The sequence below is a fragment of the Triticum dicoccoides genome, chromosome 5B (genome assembly GCF_002162155.2).
Source record: "Triticum dicoccoides isolate Atlit2015 ecotype Zavitan chromosome 5B, WEW_v2.0, whole genome shotgun sequence".
NCBI classification, from domain to species: Eukaryota; Viridiplantae; Streptophyta; class Magnoliopsida; order Poales; family Poaceae; genus Triticum; species Triticum dicoccoides.
This window is the reverse complement of record NC_041389.1, coordinates 510,135,703-510,146,236: the sequence shown is the minus strand read 5'-3', so window position 1 is coordinate 510,146,236 and position 10,534 is coordinate 510,135,703. Positions and strand designations below refer to the sequence as shown.

At 47.4% G+C, this 10,534-nt stretch overlaps 1 protein-coding gene across 1 annotated transcript; it reads left to right on the top strand.

Annotated features, from left to right (window-relative positions):
- Positions 1-216: 216 nt before the first annotated feature.
- LOC119311222 (UDP-glucose 4-epimerase 3-like) lies at positions 217-2,436 on the top strand. Its single transcript, XM_037586861.1, has 8 exons — positions 217-526; positions 657-706; positions 825-960; positions 1,071-1,172; positions 1,310-1,619; positions 1,699-1,781; positions 1,866-1,957; positions 2,058-2,436. The coding sequence occupies exons 1-8, from the start codon at positions 290-292 to the stop codon at positions 2,152-2,154; spliced, it is 1,107 nt and encodes a 368-aa protein (XP_037442758.1). The 5' UTR covers positions 217-289; the 3' UTR covers positions 2,155-2,436.
- The last annotated feature ends 8,098 nt before the right edge of the window (positions 2,437-10,534 follow it).

The following is a 10,534-nucleotide window of genomic DNA, read 5'->3' as shown; positions in this document are numbered from 1 at the left end:
TCGGGCGGTCGATCGCCCTTTGAGCCCGAAGCGATAGGAAAACCAACGGTGCCACAGCATATCAGATCAAGATCAGAACGAATATTGCGTGCGCAATTACTCCTATCCCGATACGTGTGTGTACGTAGTGTAGACTTAGCTCGTGGCCTCTCTTCGCACGGGCACGGGCACGTACCCTCTCCAGTCTATAAATCTTTCGGCGGCGCGGTGGCGTGCATACATACGGGAGCGCAAAATCCCCAACGGAACAGGGCTGACAGCGCGAGATCGGGCAGAGAGAGCGCGACAGATGGCGATCGGCGGCGTTGGCGCTGGGGGCGGGGCTGGGGGCGCCGAGGCGCAGGGGAGGAGCGTGCTGGTGACGGGCGGCGCGGGGTTCATCGGCACCCACACCGTGCTGCAGCTGCTGGAGAAGGGCTACGCCGTCACCGTGGTGGATAACTTCCACAACTCCGTCCCCGAGGCGCTCGACCGCGTCCGCCACATCGTCGGCCCCGCCCTCTCCGCTCGCCTCCAATTCATCTTCGTACGTATACTCCTACCTGCCTGCGCCCACCGTCTAGTTTGTTCGATCCTGCTTCGATGATCTCGTGCCTGCCGTGCCTGGCAGAGCTCAGTACCCTGATTGATTGATAGATTGGTTCGGTGAATTTCAGGGGGACCTGACGATCAAGGATGACCTCGAGAAGGTGTTCGCCGCCAAGAGGTAGGACGTAGTTGTTGGATCCATCAATCGATCAGGAGCTTTGATTTGATCTTCCAAACTCGTGGCGATCGATCAAATTAATTAACCGTTTTGCCGTGTGACTCTGACTGATGACCAGGTACGACGCCGTGATACACTTCGCCGGGCTGAAGGCGGTGGCGGAGAGCGTGGCGCACCCGGAGATGTACAACCGCAACAACATCGTCGGCACCGTCAACCTATACGACGTCATGAAGAAGCACGGATGCAACAAGGTACTCCCTCCCCGTAAAACCCCAATCCCGTCAGTACTGTCCCCTGCTCTTCAGAGATGATGGATGATCTTCAGTGATTGCTCTGACACTTTCGAGAACCTACGTGCCAGTTGGTGTTCTCGTCGTCGGCGACAGTGTACGGCCAGCCGGAGAAGGTGCCCTGCTTCGAGGACTCCCCCCTCAAGGCCCTCAACCCGTACGGCAGGACCAAGGTAAACTCTCTGCATACACTCTGTCAGAAACGATTGCCTGACACTCACGTTGCCGAAGTCGACAGCGATGGCCATCGGAGTGATCGGCAATTAATCTAACCTTTTCGACTCTAATGGCGTCGATGTGGTTGACGCAGCTGTACCTGGAGGAGATGCTGCGCGACTACCAGCACGCGAACCCGGAGTGGAGGACGATCCTGCTGCGCTACTTCAACCCCATCGGCGCCCACGAGAGCGGCGACATCGGGGAGGACCCCAAGGGCGTCCCCAACAACCTGCTCCCCTACATCCAGCAGGTGGCCGTCGGCCGCCGCCCCGAGCTCAACGTCTACGGCCACGACTACCGCACCCGGGACGGCACCGCCGTCAGGGACTACATCCACGTGGTCGACCTCGCCGACGGCCACATCGCGGCGCTCGAGAAGCTCTTCGCCACCCCTGACATCGGTGCGTCCGTCCGCCGGCCCAGTTAACAACCAACCCATTTACCAGTGCGTGCATCACTCGACCATTTCTGATTTGTCAGGCTGTGTGGCGTACAACCTGGGGACGGGGCGCGGGACGACGGTGCTGGAGATGGTGAGCGCGTTCGAGAAGGCATACGGCAAGGTTGATACCATCTTCTTTGCCCTTGATATTTCGCCTGTCGATTTCGATTGGAAAAGGGATTGAGACTGACGTTTCTGGCTGCAGAAAATCCCGGTGAAGATGTGCCCCAGGAGGCCGGGCGATTCGGAGCAGGTGTACGCGTCCACCGCCAAGGCCGAAGAGGAGCTCGGCTGGAGGTAACCGATCGATGTCCATTAACACTACTAGTCGCAATGTAGTTTGTCGAGAGAGATGGATTAAATCTCGCACTCACTGGTGTGCCGCTTTGCTTTGCAGGGCCAAGTACGGGATCGAGGAGATGTGCAGGGACCAGTGGAACTGGGCCAAGAAGAACCCCTATGGCTACTGCGGAAACGCTGAAAACAAAGACTGATTCGGTGGCCCATCGGGAGCCTTGTAGCGTGAAAGAAAGATGTTGTCAATAAGCCCAGGGCGTTAAAGTGCGCCCAGAAAATGTTTCCTGTTGTAGTATTATTCGTAAGATGGAACTTGAGTTGGGTGGGTTAGACTGGACTCTCACTCGGCCGGGCTGGTGCTTGCCACAGAGTTTTGGTCTGGTTTCAAACATGGGTCGTCATCTGCTTCCTTCTTTTTTCCTTCCAATTATAGAGCGAAACCGATGAAGCGAATCATTACAAACTTTTTACTGCTTGCAGAACATGCGTTTGGTTACCTGCATGATTTTTGGGCACTTTGCATACTTGTTCCAGTTGGTCAGGCAAAAAAACATCCTTTGCATGTTGATTGATTGCCTGCATCCCTTTTTCCCCGCATCGTAGCGACGCCTCTGTGCACTATGTTTGGTTGCTCGCATTGATTGTGTTCATATTAGTGCATGTTGTTGGTTGCATACATTGGACATGATTAAGACTTAAACAACTACACATAACACACTGTGTTACACTAGAGTGCCTAACGGTAGACGGTGGTCGTGGCGCCGCGTCTGACACGACGAGCATGGAGTCGTGGGCGAGCGATCTCATCGGCGGCACAGCGAACTAGTTGCTACTGTTGTTGCCGCAAAGAAAGTTTGTGTGTAGTAACGAATAGGAGGGCGCTGAGGCAGAGGATGATGGAGAAAAATGCAGTGTGCGCGCCATGGCGGCGTCAGTGTAGTAGGACGCGGAGGAGAAGGCTGAAAAGAATGACGATGGCAACGGTGCCAATGTAGTAGGATGCGCGCGAGGAGGCCGAGAGGAACGACACTGACGATGGCTTCGGTGTAGCAGTACATGGGACAAGAGAAGAGGAACAATAGATGATGACCGCACGTGTAGTCGGACAAGAGAGAGGAGGTTGAGAGGAACGACGTCGGCGATGGCGCTAGTGTAGCAGCACGTGGGATAGAACAACGATGGCGACGTGGCCAATGTGGTAGGACCCGAGCGAGGAGGCCGAGAGGAATGGAAACAGCAATGGCTTCAGTGTAGCAGGACATTGAAGAGAAGGCAACGAGGAACAACAACCATGCGAGTATAGTAGGACACGGGAGAGGAGGTTGAGAGGAACAATGTCGGAGGTGCCGCTAGTGCAATAACATGCGGGAGAGGATGCCGAGAGGAGTGACGCCAGCGGTGACGCTGGTGTAGCAGGACATGCGAGAGGACACTGAGACTAAGGAGTGTGAAACTGTAAGACGAAGCTACCGGTCAAAGGAAATTTTAAATGGTTGATCGTGCGTGATGAACTTGACAAAATTCATCCAAAATAGCTCCAAACATGGACATGAAATTGAACATTCATGGTCGGCGAAACTAAGAACTGATTGTAAAAATGGAACCATTACATCGATGCACATCTTTTTCATGTAGAGCTTATCTCGAATCAAAGCACCATTGTGTAGATTAGAAGGAACGAAGGAAAGAAGATTAGAGAGGAAACTCACTGGAGTTAGCACACAAACCTCGTACATGGTGTATATTAGGTCGCATCCTCTCATGCAAGAGCTTCAATAGAATTAGCCCCCACCCCCGCGTGTCGCCTCCCCTTCCCCCGCTAGGGCAACTCGGGTGGCGCCCAAAAACCTAGCCGCCGTCGGCACACACTCCCTCCTCTCCTCCCTTCGTCGTCGCGAGGGGACGCAACCGACCTAAGCCCAGGGGCCGACGGAGGTGGCGGAGGATATCGCCTCTCTCCCATGTCTCCAGGGTTGTGCAGGGCCCTGAATCGTATGGAGGCGTGCCCGACCCGATCAGCATGATGGCGATGGCTGCGGCACGACGGTGTCGGAGGCAGTGCGGGCCGCGGGCGGCGGCGGCGGTGGCGCGCCATCTGCCTTTGGATCGGTGGCGGCGGTGTGGAGGGCCTGGTGGTCGCATCGGCGGCACCTCCGGTCGGATCTGGTCTAGCCGGTGCCACCGGTAGTAGTGGTCATCTCTTCCCTTAGAGGTGGCCGGCCTGCGGCTGGGTGGTCAGATCTCTTGATTCGTCATCTAGTCCCGGCTACGAGTCGGGAGACATAGTTGCCAGTGAAAACCGAGCCATTGGCGAGCGATGACGGCGTTTTGCACCGTTACCTTGATGAAGGCATCGTCATGTAACTGTTGTCGATCCACTCGCGTTGCTAGTGTAACTGTGCCTTCATCAAGGTAACGGCATTTTGCACCGTAACCTTGATCGGTTGAAAAATAATCCACGAAGATCACCCTAGACGAGTCCTTCTTTTCAACTGCGCCCAACCAGGACTGTTGTTCAATATAAATCGGATGTCACTCGTGATAGAAGTTGAGTCGCGCTGCATTGCACCTAGTTTTCTGTCATTTTCTCAATCACACGCCTCATAAAACTGATGGAAATATGGCCTAGAGGAAATAATAAAATTATTATTATTATATTTCCTTAATCATGATAAAGGTTTATTATTCATGCTAGAACTGTATTGACTAGAAACTTAAATACATGTGTGGATACATAAACAAATACCATGTCCCTAGTAAGCCTCTACTAGACTAGCTCGTTGATCAAAGATGGTTAAGATTTCCTAACAATAGACATGTGTTGTCATTTGATAACGAGATCACATCATGAGGAGAATGATGTGATGGACAAGACCCATCCGTTAGCTAAGCATAATGATCGTTCAGTTTATTGCTATTGCTTTCCTCATGTCAAATGCATATTCCTTTGACTATGAGATTATGCAACTCCCAAATACCAGAGGAATGCCTTGTGTGCTATCAAATGTCACAATGTAACTGGATGATCATAAAGATGCTCTACAGGTGTCTCCTAAGGTGCTTGTTGAGTTGGCATAGATTAAGATTAGGATTTGTCACTCCGAGTATCGGAGAGGTATCTCTGGGCCCTCTCATTAATACACATCATAAGAAGCCTTGCAAGCAAATGGCTAATGAGTTAGTTACGAGATGTTGTATTAAGGAATGAGTAAAGAGACTTGCCGTTAACGAGATTGAACTAGGTATAGAGACACCGACAATCGAATCTCGGGCAAGTAACATATTAATGGACAAAAGGAATTACGTATGTTGTCATAACGGTTCGACTGATAAAGATCTTCGTAGAATATGTATGATCCAATATGGGCATCCAGGTTCCGCTATTGGTTATTAACCGAAGAGGTGTCTCGGTCATGTCTACATAGTTCTCGAACCCGTAGGGTCCGCATGCTTAACGTTCGTTAACGATATAGTGTTATATGAGTTATATGATTTGGTGACCGAATGTTGTTCGGAGTCCCGGATGAGATCACGGACATGACGAGGAGTCTCGAAATGGCCAGGAGGTAAAGATTGATATATAGTGATGGTATTCAGACACCGGAATAGTTTTAGAGTGCACCGGGTACTCATTGGGTCACCGGAAGGGGTTTCGGGCACCCCCGTCAAGTGTATGGGCCTTATGGGCCAAATGGGGGGGGGCAGACCAGCCCACAAAGGGGCTGGTGCGCCCCTTCCCTTGGCTGGCCGGCCCTAGGGGAAGGAAGGGGGGGGGGTGGTCCCTCATGCCTTTCCCTTCTCAGGAGAGAAAGGAAAGGGGGAGGGGGTGCCTCCTCCTGCTTCGTTCCTCCCACACTCCAAATAAGGAAGGTGGCGCCACTTGGGGGAAGACCCCAAGTAGGATTCGACCTACTTGGGGGTGCCTCCTGGCTACTCCCTCCACCCCACCAATATATATCTGGGAGGGGAGGCCTAGCACAAGTAACAACATTGTCTTAGCCGTATGAGGCGGCTCCTCCATCGTTTACACCCCCAGTCATATTTTCGTAGTGCTTAGGCGAAGTCCTGCGGAGATAACTTCACCATCACCGTCACCACACCTCGTGCTGCCGGAACTCATCCATTACCTCGCCGTCTTGCTGGATCAAGAAGGCGTGGACGTCACTGAGCTGAACGTGTGCTGAACGCGGAGGTGCCTGATGACCCACAAGTATATGGGGTCAATTGTAGCCTTTTCGATAAGTAAGAGTGTCGAACCCAACGAGGAGCAGAAGGAAATGACAAGCGGTTTTCAGCAAGGTAATGTCTGCAAGTGCTAAAATTGTAAGTAGCGGAGTAGTTTGGTAGCAAGATAATTTGTAATGAGCAAGTAACAATAGTAGTAACAAGAGTGCAGCAAGGTAGCCCAATCCTTTTGAGGCAAAGGACAGGCCAAAACGGTTTCTTATGATAAGCAAATTGTTCTTGAGGGTACACGGGAATTTCATCTAGTCACTTACATCATGTTGGCTTAATTCGTGTTCGGTACTTTGATAATTTGATATGTGGGTGGACTGGTGCTTGATGTCTACTACACAACCTTCTTCTTGTAGACGTTGTTGGGCCTCCAAGTACAGAGGTTTGTAGGACAGTAGCAAATTTCCCTCAAGTGGATGACCTAAGGTTTATCAATCCGTGGGAGCCGTAGGATGAAGATGGTCTCTCTCAAGCAACCCTGCAACAAAATAACAAAGAGTCTCTTGTGTCCCCAACACACCCAATACATTGGTAAATTGTATAGATGCACTAGTTCGGCGAAGAGATGGTGATACAACTGCAATATGGATGGTAGATATAGGTTTTGTAATCTGAAAATATAAAAACAACAATGTAACTAATGATAAAAGTGAGCGTAAACGGTATTGCAATGGTAGGAAACAAGGCCTAAGGTTCATACTTTCACTAGTGCAAGTTCTCTCAACAATAATAACATAATTGGATCATATAACTATCCCTCAACATGCAACAAAGAGTCACTCGAAAGCCACTAATAGCGGAGAACAAACGAAGAGATTATGGTAGGGTACGAAACCACCTCAAAGTTATCCTTTCTGCTCGATCTATTCAAGAGTCCGTAGTAAAATAACATGAAGCTACTCTTTCCGTTCAATCTATCATCGAGTTCATACTAGAATAACACCTTAAGACACAAATCAACCAAAACCCTAATGTCACCTAGATACTCCATTGTCACCTCAAGTATCCGTGGGCATGATTATACGATATGCATCACACAATCTCAGATTCATCTTTTCAACCAACACAAAATACTTCAACGAGTGCCCCAAAGTTTCTACCGGAGAGTCAAGACGAAAACGTGTGCCAACCCCTATGCATAGGTTCATGGGCGGAACCCGCAAGTTGATCACCAAAACATACCTGAAGAGGATCACGTGAATATCCCATTGTCACCACAGATAAGCACGCCAAGACATACATCAAGTGTTCTCAAATCCTTAAAGACTAAATCCGATAAGATAAGTTCAAAGGGAAAAGTCAATCCATTACAAGAGAGTAGAGGGGGAGAAACATCATAAAATCCAACTACAATAGTAAAGCTCACGATACATCAAGATCGTGCCATAGAGAGAACACGAGAGAGAGAGAGAGATCAAACACATAGCTACTTATACATACCCTCAGCCCCTAGGGTGAACTACTCCCTCCTCGTCATGGAGAGCACCGGGATGATGAAGACGACCACCGGTGAGGGATCCCCCCTCCGGCAGGGTGCCGGAACGGGCTCCCGAGATGTTTTTGATTGCTACAGAGGCTTGCAGCGGCGGAACTCCCGATCTATTATTATCTCCGAAGGTTTTAGGGTATATGGACTGATATAGGCGAAAGAAGTCGGCCAGGGGAGCCACGAGGGGCACACGAGGGTGGAGGGCGCGCCCAGGGGGGGTGGGCGCGCCCCCTGCCTCGTGGCCTCCTTGAAGCTTCCCTGGCTTGCACTCCAAGTCCCCTGGATTGCTTGCGTTCCAAAAATAACGTTCCCGAAGGTTTCATTCCGTTTGGACTGTGTTTGATATTTCTTTTCCTCGAAACACTGAAATAGGCAAGAAAACAACAATATGGGCCGAGCCTCCGGTTAGTAGGTTAGTCACAAAAATGATAGAAAAGTGTAAAGTAAAGCCCATAAACATCCAAAACGGATAATATAATAGCATGAATGCTTCATAAATTATAGATACGTTGGAGACGTATCAGCATCCCCAAGCTTAATTCCTACTCGTCCTCGAGTAGGTCAATGATAAAAGAAAGAATTTATGAAGTGTGAATGCTAGCAGGTGCACAAGTTTGATCAGTGATCATTTCAATCACCTTTTCTAACATGATTATATGTCATAACAGTAGTTCATCTCATAAAACTTCTCAGGATTAAGTAACAAGCTATTCACATGTTAAAGCATAGATCATAAACTTTCTTGAAAACTAGCAAACTTCATTCTCAATCGTCGAACAATTACAATTCATCTTATTTTCAGGAAGAGTCTATGTCAGAGCTTTGATTTAGCAAACTCCACATACTCAACTATCATATAGTCTTCTACAATTGCTAACACTCACGCAATACTTATGGTTATGGAGTTTTAATCGGACACTGAGAAAGATATGGGCTTATAGTGTTGCCTCCCAACGTATTCAACTTTGGGTGATGTCAACAATAATAGTTCATGCTAACTTACATCCAATTGGATATATATATATCGGGATCTTTCCAACACGAGGTGCTTGCCAAAGGATAAAATGAAAAAGGGAAAGGTGAAGATCACCTTGACTCTTGCATAAAGTAAAAGACATAAAGTAAAAGATAGGCCCTTCGCAGAGGGAAGCAGAGGTTATCATGTGCTTTTAGGGTTGGATGCACAAAATCTTAATGCAAAAGAACGTCACTTTATATTGCCACTTGTGATATGAACCTTTATTATGCAGTCCATCGCTTTTATTACTTCCATATCACACGATCGTATAAAGCTTATTTTCTCTGCACTAATAAGTCATGCATATTTAGAGAGCAATTTTTATTGCTTGCAACATGAAAACTTACTTGAAGGATCTTACTCAATCCATAGGTAGGTATGATGGACTCTCATGGCAAAACTGGGTTTAAGGATATTTGGAAGCACAAGTAGTATCTCTACTTAGTGCAAGGAATTTGGCTAGCATGAGGGGGAAAGGCAAGCTCAACATCTTGGACGATCCATTACAATATACTTTAACTAAGATGTGAGAAAACATAACCCATTACGTTGTCTTCCTTGTCCAACATCAACTCTTTAGCATGTCATACTTTAATGAGTGCTCACAATTATAAAAGATGTCCAAGATAGTATATTTATATGTGAAATTTCTCTTCCTCCAATATTCTTTCATGAATTGTTCAAATGACCAATACAATGCTTGCTAACCTTCAATAAATTTACAACCTCTAATTCTTAGATGTGAAGTCATTACTCCCCATGGGATAAGCAAATGAAACATATATAATTTCAGATTTATGACATTCAACTCATTCAACCCTTTACTCATAGGATATAAGTGAAGCACACGAGTAAATGACAAACTACTCCAAAAAGATATAGGTGAAGATCAATGAGTAGTTAAATAACTATGTAACTATGTGAAGACTCTCTCTCATTTAAGAATTTCAGATCTTGGTATTTTATTCAAGCAGCAAGCAAAGCAAAATAAAATGACATTGCAAGGATAACACACTCATGTGAAGAAGCAAAAACTTAGGCTCAACCGATACTAACCGGTAATTGTTGAAGAAGAAAGGTGGGATGCCTACCGGGGCATCCCCAAGCTTGGATGCTTGAGACTTCTTGAAATATTATCTTGGGGTGCCTTAGGCATCCCCAAGCTTGAGCTTTTGTGTCTCCTTAATTCCTTTTATACCTCGGTTTCCTAAATCTTGAAAGCGATGAACGAAGACGAAAGAGGCGATGCCATATGGGGAATCCCCAAGCTTAGGCTCTTGGTTGTCCTTCAATATTACCTTGGGGTGCCTTGGGCTTCCCCAAGATTAGGCTCTTGCCACTCCTTATTCCATAGTCCATCGAATCTTTACCCAAAACTTGAAAACTTCACAACACAAAACTCAACAGAAAACTCGTAAGCTCCGTTAGTATAAGAAAATAAATCCACCACTTAAGTACTGTTGTGAACTCATTCTAAATTCATATTGGTGTAATATCTACTGTATTACAACTTATCTATGGTTCATATCCTCCGATACTACTCATAGATTGTTCAAAATAAGCAAACAACACATAGAAAACAGAATCTGTCAAAAACAGAACAGTATCTAGTAATCTGTATCAAACGTATACTTCTGGAACTCCAAAAATCCTGCCAAATTATGACAACCTGAGAAATTTTTGTACTAATCCATACAAAAAAGAATCAGAACAAAAGCACGTTTCTGTGAATTATGAAAACTTATTTACTGGGTGCAAAAGTTTCTGATTTTCAGCAGGATCAACACAACTATCACCGTAAGTTATCCTAAAGGTCTTACTTGGCACTTTATTG

Excerpts from the sequence above, each read along its gene's own strand:
- LOC119311222 (XM_037586861.1), top strand. The coding sequence starts at position 290 with ATGGCGATCGGCGGCGTTGGCGCTGGGGGCGGGGCTGGGGGCGCCGAG. Across the intron at positions 527-656 it reads CTCGCCTCCAATTCATCTTC|GGGGACCTGACGATCAAGGA; the intron begins GTACGTATACTC and ends GGTGAATTTCAG. Across the intron at positions 1,958-2,057 it reads GAAGAGGAGCTCGGCTGGAG|GGCCAAGTACGGGATCGAGG; the intron begins GTAACCGATCGA and ends TTTGCTTTGCAG.